A 19,292-nucleotide genomic window follows, 5' to 3' on the forward strand; every position below is an offset into this window, starting at 1 on the left:
ACCAAGACGAACGCAGTAGCTTGAATTAGTCTAAGAAATCAGCAAGTTTCACTTAATGTTGATGGTGAAATGATCAGCTAATCCTATAGCTAATTAATTAAGTCCTAATTATTATAAGATTTCCGCACACAGATTGTCACCGTTGATTTCGTAATCACATGCTTCAAGACATGGCATGCGATTGTGCCCACGTGACCATGAAAATCAAGGGCATTGCTATTTTTTATGTGATTCGAGCTCAAAATTTTTAGTGGCAGATAATTTGAAAGAGGGATGGTGGTTATTTTTTAAAATATATTAAAATAATATTTTTAAAATTATTTTTGATATTATTATATGAAAATGATTTAAAAATATTAAAAAATTAATTTAAAATAAAAAAATAATAATTTTTTTTATTTTTTTAAAGATACTTTTAAAACAAAAAGTAAACAGATCAACATTTTTTTGCAGCAGAAATGTGGTTTAAAAAAATGAATTTTTTTTAAATAATTTTTTATTATTTTTTTATGTGCTAATATAAAAAATAAATTTAAAAAAATAAAAAAAATATTATTTTAATATATTTTGAGATAAAAAATATATATAAAAAAATTACCACAATCTAAAACACATTTTTAGTATAAGATTGGTAATGTGACGACGTTATTTTTTAAAAAATAATTTTTAATTGATTTAATTGATAATGCATTAAAATAAGATAATTTTAGATATTTTTTTATTTTTATTGTAAGCAGGTCAAAATTATTAAAAAAATATTTTTAAAAATATTAATTTAATTATTACGTTTGAAAAATATTATAAGAAGTAGATTCATCCACGTTTCAGAGTACACCCTTTATTACCCAAGCCGATATGTTGACGAGAATTGTCCATGAATGTTACACAAGTTAATGTTAAGAAAAATAATCAGGTGGGTTCTAGGGACATTTCATAATAAAAAAACACATGTTCCTTCATCTGGTGGGGGTTTTCTAGATCTACCGTGTCAGATTCGTGAAAAAAAGAAAGAAAAAAAAGAACATGATTTACCTGTTTTATTTTTCGACAGTGTTGTGCTGTGCTATGCTATGTTTGATATGATGTAAAATAAAAACAATATTTGATAAATGATTATTATGTTATGTTTATAATATTGAAATAGTATTTGGTTGAATTATATTATAATGCCTTTGAGATATAAAATGACCGATATAAAAATATTTGATAAATGACCGATAAAAGATGTAACGTATTAAAAACAATATTTGTTTATTTATATTAAACAATTTATATTTTACTAAACTTGCATGGAACTTGTCCATTTTTTTTATAAAAATAATTTTTAATTACGAAAATAAAATAAAGTTAAATAAGATGATAAAATACACTCATGTAAATTCATCATGCCGACAAAATTAATGATATAGAAAATGGAAATTAAATTACATAAAAAAATTAATATTTTGATATGCATAATGGTGGAAAAATTATCATTTTAATTAAAAAAATAAATTTCATAATAAGCATATGTGATTTGGATTAAAAGTAAAAGGTACACGTACATGGAATAATATATCTCGTTGTTACAGGACTTGGGATAACTTAGTGATTCTTTTATTTAAAATTTAATCCGGGCCAAATTAATATTAAAAAAATTATTTAAAAAAAATAATAATAATATTTTATTTTTAATAAAAATATCAAAAATTAAATTAACTTAAATAAACTGATATTGAATTGAATGTATACCAAATCTGTTCTTGTAACTATAATACACATAACTTTCCATAATAATAATAAAAAGGAGCATCCAAGCCGGTTACCCATCACTTCCCCAAATTTAAAATTTTCACTGCCACCCTCAGTTTGGTACTCCGCTTCTTATTACCCGCCAACAATTTGATTATTAGGGAAAAATTGGAAAGGTGAGGGACAGTAAAGACTTTTAGCACCGACACAACTGCTCTTACGATGGCAGTTTGTAATTTCCCAAAAAAACCATTACATTCTCGTACTTACATAACTGACCGTTTCCCAACACTTTACACATGGCAGCTTTAGCAGATGTCCAGAAACCCTGGTATCTAACGGCTCCTTTTCTCATCCTCTTCTGCTGTCCAAGTCGCAAAATTCCAGCCGTCAGATCAGAATCTACACAGCATAACTCCACCTTCTAGTTAAACCGACCGCATCTTAACCATAGTTAACTCAACTAAAACAAAACTCGACTCCCCAAAAAACGCCTCAAACACCTATTATTTACACCCCTACCCTCGCCACTCTTACCTATAAATTCAACCTTGGAGACTCGCTAGGTTTGCCAAACTAGCTACCCAAAACCCCTTATAGAGGGGGGAAAAAAAAAAAAAAAAAAAAACCCTCATCTTCTCTGATACAAGCTCTTCTTCTTCAACAATGGCTGCCGGTTCTTCACGGTCAAAGAGATCAAGTGGTCCTGTCTTACGCTCTCTATCACCAAGTGGAAGATTACAAACACACAACAATTATAGTCTTTCATCTTCTTCATCAGCTTCTGCCTTTGCATCCTCAACAAGCTCAAGTTTCTATTCTCCACCATCCGCATTTTTTCGGAATTCTCATCAGCGATCAGCGTCTCCGACACGCGTCAATCTTTACTCATCATGTCCTCCACTTTCTCCTTCTTTTCGTTTCTCTATTGACCGATCTACCTCTCCTAATCGGTCAATATCCGTTTCGAAAAAGAATCGCAGCCATCCGATCTCGGCTCCGAAGAGGACCTGTATGTGTTCTCCTACAACACATCGAGGCTCGTTCCGGTGCAGTTTGCATAAGAAAAGTTCGAGTTCTTCTAATCCGGAGATGTTCACTCCTCATCGTTTGAATATGAGACGGTCCGCGATGACGAATTCTCTGGTTAGAATCGGTGGTGTTGAAGGCGAGTGGGTGAAGAGAGCGTTGACGGCTTTGATTAGGCCTTCATCGCATCAGCAACGGAGGCGAGGAGCCTTCCAGCCGCGGCAGAGTCGGTTATCAATTATGTATAAAGCCGATGATGAAATTTGTTGATTTTTCCGGCGTTTTTAACACAGGTTGGTGTTCTTGGTTTCTTTCATTTTTTTGGCGGTCAAGGTGTGCATAGCTGCGTCAACTCGCTCTGGACCGAGTCGGATCGGCGGGGTGGACATTGTTGCATAGATCTACGACGAGTTTGGGGCTGAGTCAGCTCGGATGAGTTAGATTTTGTGTTCGACTTTTGATTTGAAGAGAATCCTTTTTATTGTACATATCAATTGCCATGGAAAGAGATTTGAGACTTAATTTTCCAAAACCTAAAATTAAAAATTATAATTATAATTAATCTTTAGAATTTAGATCTTAATCCTTATAATTAAGGATTTAATTAATCTGATTCCAAATTTTCGGATGGGATTGTGATGTTTGCAGCGTTATGTTTGCCGCGTTTACCACCGTCCCGTTCACTCATAGCATGGGTCCTTTACTCGTCGCCCGTTACGTGTGCCGTTACCACTCGCGTCGAGTTTGGAGCGAGGTATATTCTTTCTATTTTCTTTTTTAGTTATTTATTTTTATTTTTCTTTTTACTTTTTTATTAATTGGTGCAGGTATGGATTCGCCGTGGCGTTTTGGCCGAGACTTCAAAGTTTTTGAAGATTTGAAATTTAATTTTGCCTTTGCTTAGCGGGACATCTATGGAGATTCCATGGAAAATTAAGCAAGTGGTCATGGACTTAACATCAAAATAAAATAACTATGGAAATTCTTGAATAAAGAAAATTAAGTAATTATGACAATTCTCTAATAATAATAAGAATAAGAATAATGTCCTGAAAAATGAAGGGAAAAGGGGGGGAAATAATTACTGATTGATAGCTGTAGACAGCTGACTCAACGTGTCTAAGCAGAAAGATTTAAAAAAGGAGAATATTCTGGGAATTTCAGAGGATTTTAAAAAGAAATTTCAAGGAAATAAGAAGCAAAAGAAATCTCTTGGTGGTCTGAGTGGCGAAATCATCCGAATGAATAATGTTGTTTATCTTGAATTTTAAAATAAATATAACTTTTGTTATAATATTGAAGATTCGGCCAAAATAAAAAATAAATAAATGATGAATTTGAAAGAGGAGCAATGAAACGTGCGCGTCATACCTAAAAGCTGATTGATACTTTTGTCCACTATGAATTTTGGGCTAAGATAAAAGGGCATATCTCATTTTCTAGACATGGAAGCAAGGAAAGGAAAGGAAGAAATAATATATTTTTATTTCTCACATTTTTTATTTTATAAAAGAAAGGAAGATATAAATGCTTAAGAAAAGATGCGGGGGGTGTCTTGATCACAAAGCCGTTGGAAGGTCCATTTCATATCATTACGTGTACAAGTGACATCTCACGCTCCAAATAATTGAAAGCATAGCATGTTACTTGTGTGCAAAGCATGTGGGCTGACATGATGGCGCATCTGAATACAACTAAACATGAGGGTCTGGTATTTATCGAAGATTAATTTGGTATTTATAAGTAAAATAGCTAGATATTCCTGTTCGGTTCGACTCTGGTGTTCATAGGAATTCCTTTGCATCGATTTCGACTCATAGGTTCTAGTATTCTTCATCCGAGGCCCCGAACTCCATCGTTTCACCTCCCGTGACTCTGGGTGAGCGGCTGTGTTTGAAATATCATGGTGGGTGATTGAAATTGAGGGATGCGAATTCTAAACTTGGCCAAACACATCCTCACCGCGTCAACCGACTAAAAACCACGATCTCCCTAGCTCTTCTGGAAACTAGGTTTGAGTTTTTGTGTTAAAGCTAATCAATTGAGTTTATTTATTTATTTTTATATATGATAAATCCAATTTAAATTTAACATACTCAAATTTTTTTTAAAAAAATATCAATAAACTCGATCTAGCATGTTCATGCTCAACATATTCTCAAAGGGATATAACTAAATTGTTGTCTAGACCCAACATGAGCCCATATTGGGAGCATTCCTGGCACCTCCATGGATTAACGCTATCATACTAGAGCCTATCATACTTAGATCTAGATAATATGTATGATTATATTTTTTATTTATAATTAGCTCAAACAATTTATTTAAACGTAAAACTATCTTGAAATTTTTTTCAGGACTCTACACGGTATCTTAATATTTTATATTAATTTAATACATTCTATTTTAAATATAATATAATTTAAAATATCATAAAAGTGATATAACTCTTTAATTAGCCTATTATCTTCATTAAAAAACAAAATTTATGAATTATAAATATCTCATGAATCCTTTAATTTTTAGGTTTGTAATCTTGTTATTCTTAATATATATTTTTAGCATATATATTTTTAGATTTTATCTCTCTAAAATATTATTATATTTTTTTTAAAAAAATATTTATTTATGCATTTGAAAATCCTTAAATTTATATAAAAAATAATTTTATATATACTAATCACTTTAATAATTTTTTTTTACTAGAATCAAGATATTAATTAATTATCAAACGTATAATTCTTGTTGAAAGCTGATTGAAATTTTTTAGTGCCTCATTAATATCCACCCACCGCTCCCCGCCCTTCCATTTTCACTACCACCTAGCCAAGACAAAGTTGACTAGTGTTAATGGCTGTTTCCAACTTTTAATTCTTCGCCCCTCACACAAATTGGTAGCATGATGAGGTGCATGGCACTTTTCACAAAAGATTGTAAGTGAAGCATATGATCTATATACTCTTAAAACAAGTTTTTTTTAGCGGGATAAGAGACATTTCGATAATTAAGTTAGTGTATGAAAGAGGAAACACCGCTTGAAAATGTCATGAATATGGTAGTGCAAGCGAAAAAAGAGAGTATATTTAGAGAGGTTGAGAGAAAAAGAGAATCCCAAACCCTAAACTCAGTGATTGTTTATATAGTTGCACGTCTTAATTATCATGTTGCATGAAGACCAAGCCTATCTCTAATCCAACAAGCACATGAAGCTGGGAATAGATCCAAGCCCTACTGAACGAGAAAGGCAACGATATCTTCCATCTAGGAAATTCATAGGCCGGAGATTTCTACAATTTTGGTCATAATAATGAACCGGGGACCCGTAATGTTGGACTACAGAACCTACCTTTGTATTTCTTGATCAGCTGTGTATACTGTCCGTATTTTACCTGCCTCTTCGAGATTTTCATTGAGTGACAACTTCCCATAACTGCATCGATAGTACTGTCCTATTATACAGTTTTTTGGCTTATAGCTAGGAAACATAGCATGTGAATGGACCCTGGTAGCTCCACCACTGGATGCGTCTCTCGAGACTGTCTTCAGGAGATAAGCATGAGCTTCGAAGCTATTGATTTATGGCTTTGAAGTGCCGGTGGAGATGTGAACTGGATAAGAAGTGTACAAGAGAGACAAATCGCCATGCCTACAATGTATGTAAATTAATTGCTTGTGTGTTCGTTGGCGGCATTAAAGGCATTAAAATGTAATGAGCAATCTTTCAATGTTTAACATCGAAGAGATTTTTACTTCTATTTAAGACAGGTTTGATATAATTTCTGAATCGTGACTTACTTTTAATTCAAAAATAGTTTTTAAAACAACTTATGATTAAGATAAGTTAAAATTATTCTAAATTAGAAGCATGTTAAGTAAAAACGATTCAACATAAATGAATATGGTATATGTTATAACTTAATTTTGAATTATTTTAAAAAAAATAATTTTTTTAAATCAAAAAATAACAATAGCTGACAACGTGGAGAAAGCAAACTGAAGAATCAAGCTGCAATTTGAAAAAAATTCAAGGCCTAATTGTATCTTATTATGCCAAAAAATAGAAAAAAAATATAAATTCAAGATCAAATTAAATGATTTTTGGATAAATTTGCATAAAAATTAAGTTCATGGACATAATTAAATTTTTAATAGGTCAATTTGATTTAATCATGAGTCAAATTAAATTTTAATTATGTTTAAGAATTAATTTGGATCCAATTAATGTATTTAATTAAGTGCAAAAACTTAATTATACTTTAAAATGGGTCAAATTAATTCTATTTGGGGCTTAATTGGTGAAAAATTAAGTTTGGAAACCTAATTTGGACTTAATTGAGAAGATTGAAATTTTAAGAGACCAAATTTAATTTTTTTACCATGTTAATTGATTAAAATTAGGGGTTAAATTGTAAGAAAATTGAATTTTTAGGGTCAATTAGGGGCTAAATTGAAGAAATTCACATCCAAGGACCAATCTATAAAAAGATGCCAAAATTGAGGGGCTTAATTGATAAAAAACCAGGGGGTGAAATTGAAGAAATTGAAATTTTAATGGTCAATTAGGGGTTCAATTGATAAAATTCGATGTCAATGACCATATTGTAAAAGACACGTAACTTTGGATTTTCATTTAAAGTTCATCAGGGGCTTAATTGTATTAAATCGAGAATTTAGGGTTAATTAAAGGTTTAATTGAAATCAATTGAAAGATTGAGGACTGAATTGAAAATCATTAAAAATCCTAATTCAATCCAAAACAACGCCGTTTTGAAAAAAAAAACAAACGACGCGTCGTTTGACATTGTTCATTGTCTTCCCCGATTTTGCTCGAAAATGCAATTCGGATGGCTACTTTTAAGATGCATTTAATGATTCATGGCTCCATCAAATCTAACAAAACATGCACGAAAGTGATCTCATGTATTTGCTTTATAGCGCCAGTTGAACAATTTAGTTTGAATGGTGACGAGACGGCATCGGCGCCTGCCTAAAGAGGCCAACTCAGGCAACCTTTTTCTACAGATTGAACAACTCATGAGGCACACTTTAAGCCAACGGTTGAGATACTTCCCGACCGAATCAAGGGTTGAGATCTTTTTTCTTGTGTAGACGAGATTACCCTCTTCCATCAGCTATAAATAGAGGCGAAGTTGATAGCCTGGGGGAGGGGAAAATTGGGTCCAAAACTTGAGAAAAAAACCAGCCTCTCTGCCCCTTTTTCTGCAGTGTTTTTCACTCTCTCTCTCTCTCTCTCTCTCTTCGCCGCTCTAGCCACCAATTGAAGCCACAACCAGCTTCTCTACCACCAGATCCACCATAGAAAACCCCCAAACAACCACCGAGAGCCACTATGAACCTTTCTCTCTCCTCTTAAGAGCCTTTCTTGTTTTCTTCTGTTTCCTCTGCCATCAGCCACCAACTCCTCCACCGTTCCTCGCAACACCGTCGTCTAAACCATCAACTCAACCTCTTGATCACGACCGTGACCACAGACCCCGGTAGCCTTCTCCTCCGCCCATCCGCAGCTTCTACAATTGTTTGGTTGCTTATAGAATGTGAATAGTAAGTGTTCATATTTCTGCAAATAATTAGCATAAAATTTGGATCAGGCCAGTTATGGCCCAGTCTAATCAGCTAGTCTGGCCCCGCCTAAAAAAAAAAGAGAAAGAAAATACGTGGGGAGAAGTGGCAGGGTGAATACCCTAAATCAGAGCTTGGATTACAAAAACAAAACAAAACAAAACAAACAAAAAAAGAAAAGGAACATAATTAAAGGAAACCAATTTGCTAATCCTTAAAAGGGGTTAGTTATGGTGTATAAAATTGCATATGACTTAAGTAGCTAGATGTGTTGTATGATTTTTCTTTCGTGAAATTGTTTGTATCTTATTTTTTAAAATTATATGGGAAATTTATGTTTTGCAGGTCCCTCCTAATCATGTAAAGAATAGAATTTAGGTTCCTTGATCCTTTTTTGTATAAGTTAGGAACTTAAAAATTATTCATGTAATTTTGTTATGCAGTAAACATGTAACCTGTATATAATAATATACTCGTATTATTTTGTTTATGAAATATTAAATCTATCAATCTATGATTGGGATATTATAATATACTAGCTTATGTTTAGAATGCTAAATTGTGTTGTGTCTATATATGAAATTTCAATGTTCGAATGGTTCTCTTAATTATTAATTTATGCATGTGATATGAGATAGAGATTGGGTATGAAGATTTGTCCTGAGTATATTCTTGAATAAATTAAATGGTTGATTGTACTAATTATGGATGTGATTATAAATATATACAGGGTAAATTATCGATAACTTGGAACCTCCTAATATAGGGGAGACTCTGCCGAAATTTCATTAGAAATTTTGGTGAACTCAATGAAAAAAATAATTTTTTTGCTCCATTTAACCTTTATATGAAAGATAAACAGATAAACTAATTTAACAATTGGGGTTATTACAACAAACATCTTAATTTTCAATGTCAAAGTTGTTCATTAGTAAAACCATCATGTTTGGCTTCAGGACCTACGGGTCACAAAACCTCTTCTCCACTTGAATTAATTTTTAAAGATGTATGGGGCCATGCTCTTCTTTTTTCTTTGGCTGGCTATTGTTATTTTGTAATTTTTGTTAATGCATACACAAAATATATACGGTATTATCCTCTTATTGCTAAGTTTGATGTTTATTCTGTCTTTCACCAATTCCAAACTCTCGATGAGCTTTAATTTTCATTAAAAATAAAATTTATTCAAACTGATTGAGGCGATGAAGATTGCAAACTGTCCACTTTCTTTAAGACCATTGGTACAACATCATCTAATTTGTCCTCACACTCATGAACAAAATGACACAATAGAACGTCATCATAAATATATTGTGGAAACAGGACTCACACTTCTAGGGCAATGCAAAGCCCCTATTCTGATTTTGGAATTATGTTTTTAAAACCTCAGTTTAACTTATAAATTGCATGCCTACTCATGTTCTTACAAATAGATCTCCATTTGATTATTTGTTTCTACAATCTCCATATTATCATTTTGTATGGACCTTTGGGTGTCTCTACTTTCCTTTTTGTGTCTCTATAACAATCATAAATTGATTTTTGTTCCTCTCCATGTGTGTTTCTAGGTTACAACTCCTCCCACCTTGGATATCAGTGTTTTGACATTACATCTCAATGTATTTATATCTCCCGTCATGTTCGCTTTCATGAATATATGTTTTCTATTTGATAATTCTGAATAGATTACAAAGGTTTCCACCACTTCCCTCACCCAAACTACCACTATTATCCTATTAAATCTACTCTATTCACCATTTTCCCCACTCATACAGCCCTACCACTACAACCAGCCCACTCGTTATAGCATCCACCATTCCCTTGCCCATCATCACATGCATGTTTATCTAACCATTCTGTTTTAGATATAACTTGCAAATCAGTGTCTCCTACTTACCAGCATGCCTTCTCTGCTGGTGTTAGGCCAACTTTTGCTCCTCCTTTATTAGAGTCCTAGTTGCTACCAACTCTGTTAGTGTTGGGACAACCTCTGCTTCTTCCACTGTTCCTGCTTCTTTGGCTAAACTCCCAAATGCTACCAACTTTGCCTCTACTAATAATCCTACTTCCGCAAACAGTCCTCTACTTGCGGCAGATTCTCCATTAATCCCTTTATCTAGCCTGTATCATGTGGTTAATTTCTCCTCCTATCCACTACAATAGGATATCTTATGGCCATCCTTTTTTCCTACATTACCGCCCTTAATCAGCAAACACCCTATGGTTCTTTGACTGCGACAGTCGATGACAGCCAATTTGGGTGTTTCCCCTACCGCTGTCACTGCTTCTCTTGCGTAATGCACTTTCCCTTTTCGAAACCTCTTGCTTTCTCTAATGCTGACAGGTATGCTGTTTGGCATGATGCTATGTGTGATGAGATAAAGGCTTTGCACTATAATCACACTTGGTTCTTAGTTCTCGTTCATCCTTCGATGAACGTTGTTGGTAGTGGATGGGTGTATCAGATCAAGCGTCATGCTGATGGCAATATTGAGCGTTATAAAACATGCCTCGTTATTAAAGGTTTTACTCAACAAGAAGGCATTAATTATTCTGAAACCTTCAGCCCAGTTATTAAATAGGCCACCATCTGATTAGTCTTCTCCATTGTGGTTTCGCACAATTAAAAGATTTATCAACCTGATATTCATAATGTCTTTCTCAATGACTTTCTTACTAAAAAGGTCTACATGAAACAATCTCCAGATTTTGTTGACTTTACTCTTCTATCTTATGTGTGTATATTACACAAGTCATTGTATGATTTAAAATAAGCACCAAGGGTATGATATACTTGTTTGAGTGATTTTTTTGCACTCTATTGATTTTCTTGCCTCCAAGGTTGACACCTCTCTGTTTATATTATCTGATGGCACTAATAGCTTTTATTTTCTATGTATGTTGATGATATCCTACTTACGGGTAGCAACTCAACTATGTTATATTGCCTAATATAGTTACTAAGCTCTGAATTCAAGCTTTGTGACTTAAGTGCAGTTCACTACTTTCTGGTATTGAAGTTCAGTCTACAAGTATGGGTTTGATGCTTTGTCAGCATAAATATATTCTTGACATCTTCACTCGGGCTGCTGTGACTTCTTGCAAACCTGTTGACACTTCAATCTCTCTTTTGAAAGCTCCTATATTGTCGGATACTTCATTCTCTGATCCTACATAGTTTTGTCAAATCATGGGCGTTCTTCAGTATGTTACCTTCACCTATCCAAATATAATATTTGTTTTTTTATTAACAGATTCTGTCAGTTGATGCATGCTCCTACAGACTCTTATTGGGTAGCTGTTAAGCTCATTTTACGTTACTTTAAAGGTATGACATCTTATAGCTTCCATATCACTCACGGTTCCTCTTTTGCTCTTCATGGTTTTACAAATGTAGATTGGGCTGGTTGTGTTGATGATCGCAAGTCTACGAGTGGCTACTTTGTATTCTTTAGTCAGACGCTGATTTCATGGAAATTCGACAAGTAACGCATAATTGCTCGCTCTTCTACTAAGGCTGAGTATAAAGCCTTAGCAGATGGTACTGTTGAAGTTATTTAGCTTTAATATTTTTTAACAAATCTGCAGGTTCCCTCTGTCTCTGCTCTTACCATTTGGTGTGATAACCTTAATGCAACCTATCTCTCCGCGAATCATATTTTTCATGCTCGTGCTAAGCATTTTGAGGTCAATTATCACTTTATCCATGACCGGGTTGTGAAGAAACATATTCAAATTCATTTTATTCTCTCTTTGGATTAACTCGTCAATGTCTTCAATAAACCGCTTTTTGTTGTGTCCTTTATTGATTTTCTATTCAAGTTTCAGGTCGATCCTCCACTCTCAGCTTGAGGGGATATATTATAGAATGTATATCATATATATATTTGAATAGAAAATTAATGTAGGATTATTTCAATGTTGTAATCCCTATAGTTATTGTCGTGTTCTACCATATATATATAAATAGAAAAGGTTGGCTAAGGCACAATCCAAGTCATTCTAGTATTCTCAACTTGGCCAATACTAGATTTTAGTAGCTAATATTGAGATGAAGTTAAGTAATTGAACCAACTTCTCATGTGTAACCTTCTTCTTTAAGGTAGCATTCACCTAAAAAGACTCAAACAATGTTAATTAATCATTTCTGAAAAATTAAAGCTCAAAGCCCTTTGGCTAAATTGATCAGCAGAGAGGGGAAGAAAAGAAAAAAACAACTAATTTTATTACACATTTTCAAAGAAATTCAAAATAGAACCATGAAAACGAGGGTGATGGGAACAAGATAATTAAAGCTCACTACAATTCTTTCACAAGACTATTGTTGTCTCAAATTTATTGCCACTTTGGATTTTTTTCTCCCTCAAAGATTGCAATTTCATACACCTAGAATTTAATGCTAGTTGGATATTTTTCAAAAATTCACATCTTACTTTGTATGTGTGAGAGAACTTGAGAGCATAGTTATTCAACTTAAATCGGTAGGTTAATTTGGTAATTTATAATCTGATTTAGAATGAGTTTTATTTTCAACAATGACATAATTAAATTCAAGTAGCGTAGATTTTTTTTAAAAAAATTATTAGCACAATTGATTAAAAATATTGAAAGAATAGCACAATTAAAAAGAGAATTGATAAAATAGCACTATTTATATATGTCACAATTGAAAAATATGACTTGTATAACTTATTGCTATTCTGAATAACGACATGCTTTAAAAACTATTAAATGAGCATATGAGAAAAGAGAGAAAAGGAAATAAAGAAAGAAAAAGATCCTTGAAACACATAGAGATTTCACACAAGTATTATAAGAAAAATCCGGATGAGATAAATTCAATGACACCAAAAAGATCACCAACAATAACTTGAGTGACCATGCTTGTCGTTTAAAGTTAGAGGGTGGCATACTTGTCTTTGGTGTTAAGTGTGATTCACTCGTGTTATCATTAATGATACTTCTTGGTATTGTTAGATTTGTTTTGTTGAAATATTTTTTATGATACTAATGTTGTTGTGATCGAAGTTCTGATATCTTTAAGGATTTTTGTTTTTTTTAGTTAATTTGATATTTTTTTTAAAAAAATATCGCTATGCTAAATAATAATTAACTATAAGAATCTTGCTCCCCGATCACCACATTTGCAAACCGTGCTAGTTTGCAGATTATCTCTGTAAATATGTTATTTCATCGATTTTTTTTTTAATATGCTAAAAAACAAAGATAGCTGCTAGCATGCTATCCAACAGATGAGGTCAAACATGAATAAGATTCGGCCAGGTCAAAGTCCCATATATGTTCACCTGACATTGCTGTCAATGTCTAGTATATGTACATTATGGCACTCCCCATCCAGGTATCGTGTATTCCATCCATCTTCTCTTCTCAAAACGGGCCAATACAAAACGCAGTTCACTGGCACCATCCTCTTTTATCTTCTTGGAGCACTACAATTTTCAAGGGCACATGGAGTGTGCTAATGCTAAAAGAAATCAACGTCCATTAATGTGTGTCCAACTTTGGTGGGCAGTTCAGGGTTTGCTGTACTTGACATGTTCACTTGAGTTCTTTAGCGACATTTAAAAGAGGTGTTTGAAGAATGTGATGAGGAATTCTACTATGTTGGAGTCATATATCGATGACTTTCTAACTCGTGAAGATCAGAAAGGAGTTTTTCCTGGAGATCTGGAGGTTCGCTTCGTCTTTCTCTTCCCACTCTAACCTTTTGGCATGTTATCTGTAATGTCCAGTTGCCTTTGAAAAGGAGTACATTTCATACGCATGTATGCTCCTTTCATATTCTTGTGAACATGCCCTGGAATGATGTTTGAATGTTTCTTGAAGAAGGGGGAGCTGGCGTCGGCTTGCGAAAGTTGTACTCTATATGATGATAGATGAAGGTTGTAGATATATATCATGAAAATTCAGACAATTGTTGAACATTTATATGAATATTTGCAGAAGCAATCCATGTTTTTCTCTTACATAAATCAAGTTCTTGTTTTTTGTTAAAAATACTGCTCGACTGGTTTCACCATGCTGAGAATTCATTGAAGAATATACTAGCAGAATAGGTCATGTACCCAGCATCTTGATTCTCCATTACGAAAAAGCCTGGTCACTTCAGCAATCATAAGGTTTAACACTCGTTAATATGACAGGAAAACTTTGCTAACTGATGACAGAAAGAGAAATTGCTGCAGCCAGCAATTTCATTATACACAGACACAAGAGTCGTGGGGCTAACCTTAATCAGCCATAACAGGAATAGATTTAATCGAAAATTAAGGACTGGTCTGATTAAGAAAACATAATTAATGACTTGTCATTATCTATGTTAAAAATCATTCCACCCCCCCCCCCCCCCCAAAGTTTAAACTTACGCATACATGGTTAACAACTTACAAAGAATCTAGAATAGTAGGTTGCAACCATCTGTTGGTGGGAGAAACCACTTGTGGTGGCTTTGAAACACTCAGAGGGGATAAAACACACTCTTTTATTTCAAGAACAAAGCTTACAATTACATAAACAAAAGCTTACAACAACCCCTCTCTCTCTCTCTCTTTCTCTCTAGTGTTTCTCTCAATCTCTCCACACATAATTGCATAAGCTTAGCTATCTATTTATACACGAAATCAAAATAAGAAAATTCAACCTTCAAGTGTGAAGGAGGTTTTTGGCCGACGGTGTGAAAGCGGCCGGCGGCCGGTGGCTGGCGGCTGGCGGCTGGTCGGTTGGTGGCTGGGCGGTGACAGCTGGTGGCTGCCTTCATTGACCTTCTGGATTGAGTTTACTTCAACACCATCAATGATGAGACTATTGCAATTCTCAAAAAGAAAATCGACATTGATACTAGTTGGTCCAATCTTCAAACTGATTCGCAACTGCAGTGAGCAATGGAAGTCCCAGCTGATCAGTCAAACAATAGCCAAACTCACCAATCAAATCCATGAAACCATAATCAGTAGCTGAATCATGCTGCTTGGCGTTGCAGTCCCCATCCATGGCATAATGTTGGTCACTATCTCCAGAGCCAGGATCTGGTATAGTGTTATAAGTTCCACAGTCAACAAGCTCCATGTTCTTGAACAATTCTGAATCCAAATTGGTAGCAGGAAATACATTATCCTCATTCTCTTGTGAGCCTGAAGCTGATTCTGAGGCAGTGCTTGAAGGAGTGCAGTCACTACTGTTGCTAATGGAAATAACTTTGTCAGAACCCGAACTGAAATCAGAAGACTCAAGGAGATTCCATATAAGATCCACATCGACTTCAACTGGAAAATCCATGCAGCTATCAGTAGTTGAACCATCAGCATTCCAACATGAATCAGAATAATTAGCACCATTGTCTCCTACAATGACAGAATTCTGACCGACTTGATCACCACCCAAGCTAGACGAAGAATCATCTCGGGGTTTAGGCTCTAAAACCAAAAAATCATCAGACTTTAGCTCAACAGCAACGCTTACACCAAGATTCGCAGTTGCGTTGTTCATCAGTTTATTCTTGGCCTGACCCAACAAACTTTCCATGATATCTACAGCATCCTGTAACTCCTCAACTGAAGTACTAGACTGCTCAATCTCCTCTAAAGAATCCCATAAAACCCCTCCAACGTTTCTCTTCTTGTTTTGCATTAGAGTATAAACATCATCCTCCAATGCCTTGATTTCTTCATAGAGGGAATTACTGGCAGACTTGATTCCTGCTTCGTATGCCACCGCTTCCGGGGCTGCCGTAAAATTGTTGAGGTACCTGTCGAAGACAGCATCAACGGAAGAGTGGCCAAAGGTGTAAACTTTTTCTTTGGACCCAGTTGAGGAGACCATAATGGCAATTTGAGCATCACAAATCCTGCACAAATCTGCTGCTTTGTTGAAAAGACCCTGACGTCTTTTAGTAAAAGTAACAGACCTTTGCTCTGCTGTTTCTCTCTTCGCCATTGGAATTTTTCTTGTTCTCCCCATGGTAAACTACTGCAGCTAGCCTTGATGGGTTCTTCTCTTACAGCGTAGTTCTTTTCTTGTAAGAACATGTCTTCCTATATATAGAAGGAAACTGGAGACCATGCGGAGTGGAGCCCTTATCCTTGCGAGTACGGGACTTCTTCCTTCCTTGAAGAAAGGGGACGGACCCGTATATGGGCCAGGCCTGGCCCAAACCAAATCCATACACTTCACCGAATAACTGGTCAACCCTAGTTCTTATTGTACATGCAATCGACTAATTCGGTTCGATTTTCTTTATTAAAACTCTTGGGCTGCACATGTCCAGCCCATACACGTGAGTATGGTTGCACGCATGCCCGGGAAAGCTTTCTTTCTTTTTTTCATTATTCATTATTTTCTTAATATTGTTTTTTCAAAATAATCGGTAGTTATTTTTTTATTTTAAATGAATATTAAAAAAATAATGCTATTTTTCAATATTGATTGCTCAAGCATAGGACCGGTTGCGTATTTTTTTATTTATCAAGGTAAAAAATATTTATAAATGTATTGAAATTAAATAAAAAAAATATATATATGATTAATACTAAAACATACATATTAAATAAAATAATTTACAATTAGTATTGAGTGGTTATTATTTTCTCACCTGATTTTTCAGAATTATTCAATTTCGTAAATAATTCTTACAAGATTATTTGCAGCAATGCTCCAGACACACTAGCAACAACTAAAAAATTTGAATCATAAAAATGAGAAAATAATAATATTTTATTAAAAAAATAGAAAAAACTATTCAACTAAAACTCCATGTGATTTAAAAAATGAATCATTAGAATTTTAACATATAATTGACAAGACAATTAATGATTAATGATTTTCTTGGCATTAAATTTTTAGGTTAATGTTCCACGTATCCTTATATCTTTAACTAAACTAAGTCGGTTTTATTCTTGGACATAAGATAAGATTTTAAAATTAAAACCCCAAAAATAATCAAGTGATTTGCACGTACAAAAACATTACATTGAGTATTTTAAAATCTGTTTATTTTAAAAGATTTAGAATCTGTTTAATTTTGCATTTCAAAATCGTGTTTGAAAAAATATAATCTTTTTTATTTATTTTATATTAATTTTTATGTTATTAATTTTTTTGATATATTAATGTTAATAATAATTTTTAAAAAATAAAAAAAATATTATTTTAATGAATTTTAAAATAAAAAATACTTTGAAAAATAATCGTTACCACACTCTTAAGCAAAAGTAAGGCATGATTTTGAAATTCATATTTAAAATAAATTATCTACACAAAATTATTATAGTCGTGAATAATTAAATGATATAATTGGTTTGGATGGTAAATATATGTTAGTATTTTAAATTTGAAATTTAAGATATAATTTTTAATCATATATATATATATATATATATATATGTATGTATGTATACTTAAACAATAATACAATAAAAATTCATGCTTAAAATAAAATTGTTGAAATCAATCCCACTCAAGTTTACTTTTAAACTGTATAATAAATTAAGTTGAATAAATTCGATTAACATATCATGTTAATGTATATTATAGGGATCCAGTTCAAATAATGAGACATGATTAATGATGTAAAAAAAAATTATATATAAATAATATTATTTTAGTTCTTTTAATTTTTATTATCTAAAATGATATTATCTTATTAAAAAATTTAATAAATTCAGGTTAATTTATTTATTAACAAACTCAACCCATGTTCCGAGCTTGGATCCTCGAAACTGGGTGACTGTGCTTTTAAATAAAAAGTTCTTAACAAATTAATTTTTTTAGAGTATGCTAAGAATTCATTGTAGAATATACTAACAGCATATCTCATTCAGCTAGACAGTATCTTGCTAATGGTCAAATTCAATAATTGAATTTAGTGAAGAAACGTATTCACTTGGAAAATCCAAGAAATCAATTTCCCTTCTCATTCAACATTAATATGGGCCTTTAAAGGTTTCATTGAGAGTTATTTAATGTTCTAAATCAATCTTCACTTTCCTACTTGAATAATAGCATGCAAAATAACACCTATTTAATATTAGTAATCAATATTATTTATTTTTCAATTAAACAATTGATATTTTTCCTCTCTTTTTTTACCATAATTAAACAATAGTTAAACATTATAAATGCATCGAGATAATACTTGATGGGTATCTAAAAACATTCTGACTTTTACCTTAATAAAAACTATTCTATCCAATTTAACTCATTATAAAAAAAAAATGTTACTTTTAGGCTATGTTTTTGAGGTTGTATAGTGTTTTTAGAAAATTTTTATTTTTTAGTTTTAAATTATTTGTCTATATGTTTTTGAGTTTTTTAATATGTTGGTATTAAAAATATATTAAAAAAATATCATTTTTTATTTTAATATATTTACAAATAAAAGCTATTTTGAAAAACATTTACTACAATACTAAACAAACTCTTAATAAAACCAATTTAGATTAAAAATCATGTCATAAATGAGTTTTAGAATCTATTTGGTACTACAATAATGATTTCTTTTTAGATTATTTTTTATTTTAAATTTTTTTATTAACATAGAATATCAAAATAATTTTTAATTTTTATAAAAAATAATTTTAAAATATAAAAACGAACATGATTTGATTCTGACGTCCAAAGCTAATGTCAAGGATATCTAAGTGGTGGCCAAGTGGTAAGGATTTGGGATCAAGGGGTTTGCTCCCTCTGTGGTCTCAAGTTCGAGTCCTTGGTTGCTCATATGATGGCCACTGGAGGCTTATATGGTCGTTAACTTCAGGGCCTGTGGGATTAATCATGGTGCACGCAAGCTGGCCCGGACACCCACATTAATCTAAAAAAAAAAGATGCCCGGTGCCTAAAAAACAATACTAAAGAAAATATAAAAATAGAATGAAGATTCTTATACTACCTGTTTATCTTTTCTTTTTTAATTAAAAAATATTTTCACACTCTTT

General features: G+C 32.9%; 2 protein-coding genes across 2 annotated transcripts; one reads left to right on the forward strand and one right to left on the reverse strand.

Moving 5' to 3' along the window:
- Positions 1–2,294: 2,294 nt before the first annotated feature.
- LOC105136117 (uncharacterized serine-rich protein C215.13) lies at positions 2,295–3,315 on the forward strand. Its single transcript, XM_011041322.1, has one exon. It carries the CDS (start codon positions 2,398–2,400, stop codon positions 3,028–3,030), a length of 633 nt encoding a protein of 210 aa, XP_011039624.1. The 5' UTR covers positions 2,295–2,397; the 3' UTR covers positions 3,031–3,315.
- A 10,625-nt stretch (positions 3,316–13,940) lies between these two features.
- LOC105136119 (agamous-like MADS-box protein AGL6) lies at positions 13,941–16,419 on the reverse strand. Its single transcript, XM_011041323.1, has 2 exons — positions 15,185–16,419; positions 13,941–14,690 (listed from the first exon to the last, which is right to left on the reverse strand). The coding sequence occupies exon 1, from the start codon at positions 16,315–16,317 to the stop codon at positions 15,199–15,201; it is 1,119 nt and encodes a 372-aa protein (XP_011039625.1). The 5' UTR covers positions 16,318–16,419; the 3' UTR covers positions 13,941–14,690; positions 15,185–15,198.
- Positions 16,420–19,292: the final 2,873 nt, after the last annotated feature.

This window comes from Populus euphratica, unplaced genomic scaffold (assembly GCF_000495115.2).
Source record: "Populus euphratica unplaced genomic scaffold, PopEup_1.0 scaffold51.1, whole genome shotgun sequence".
Lineage (NCBI taxonomy): Eukaryota > Viridiplantae > Streptophyta > Magnoliopsida > Malpighiales > Salicaceae > Populus > Populus euphratica.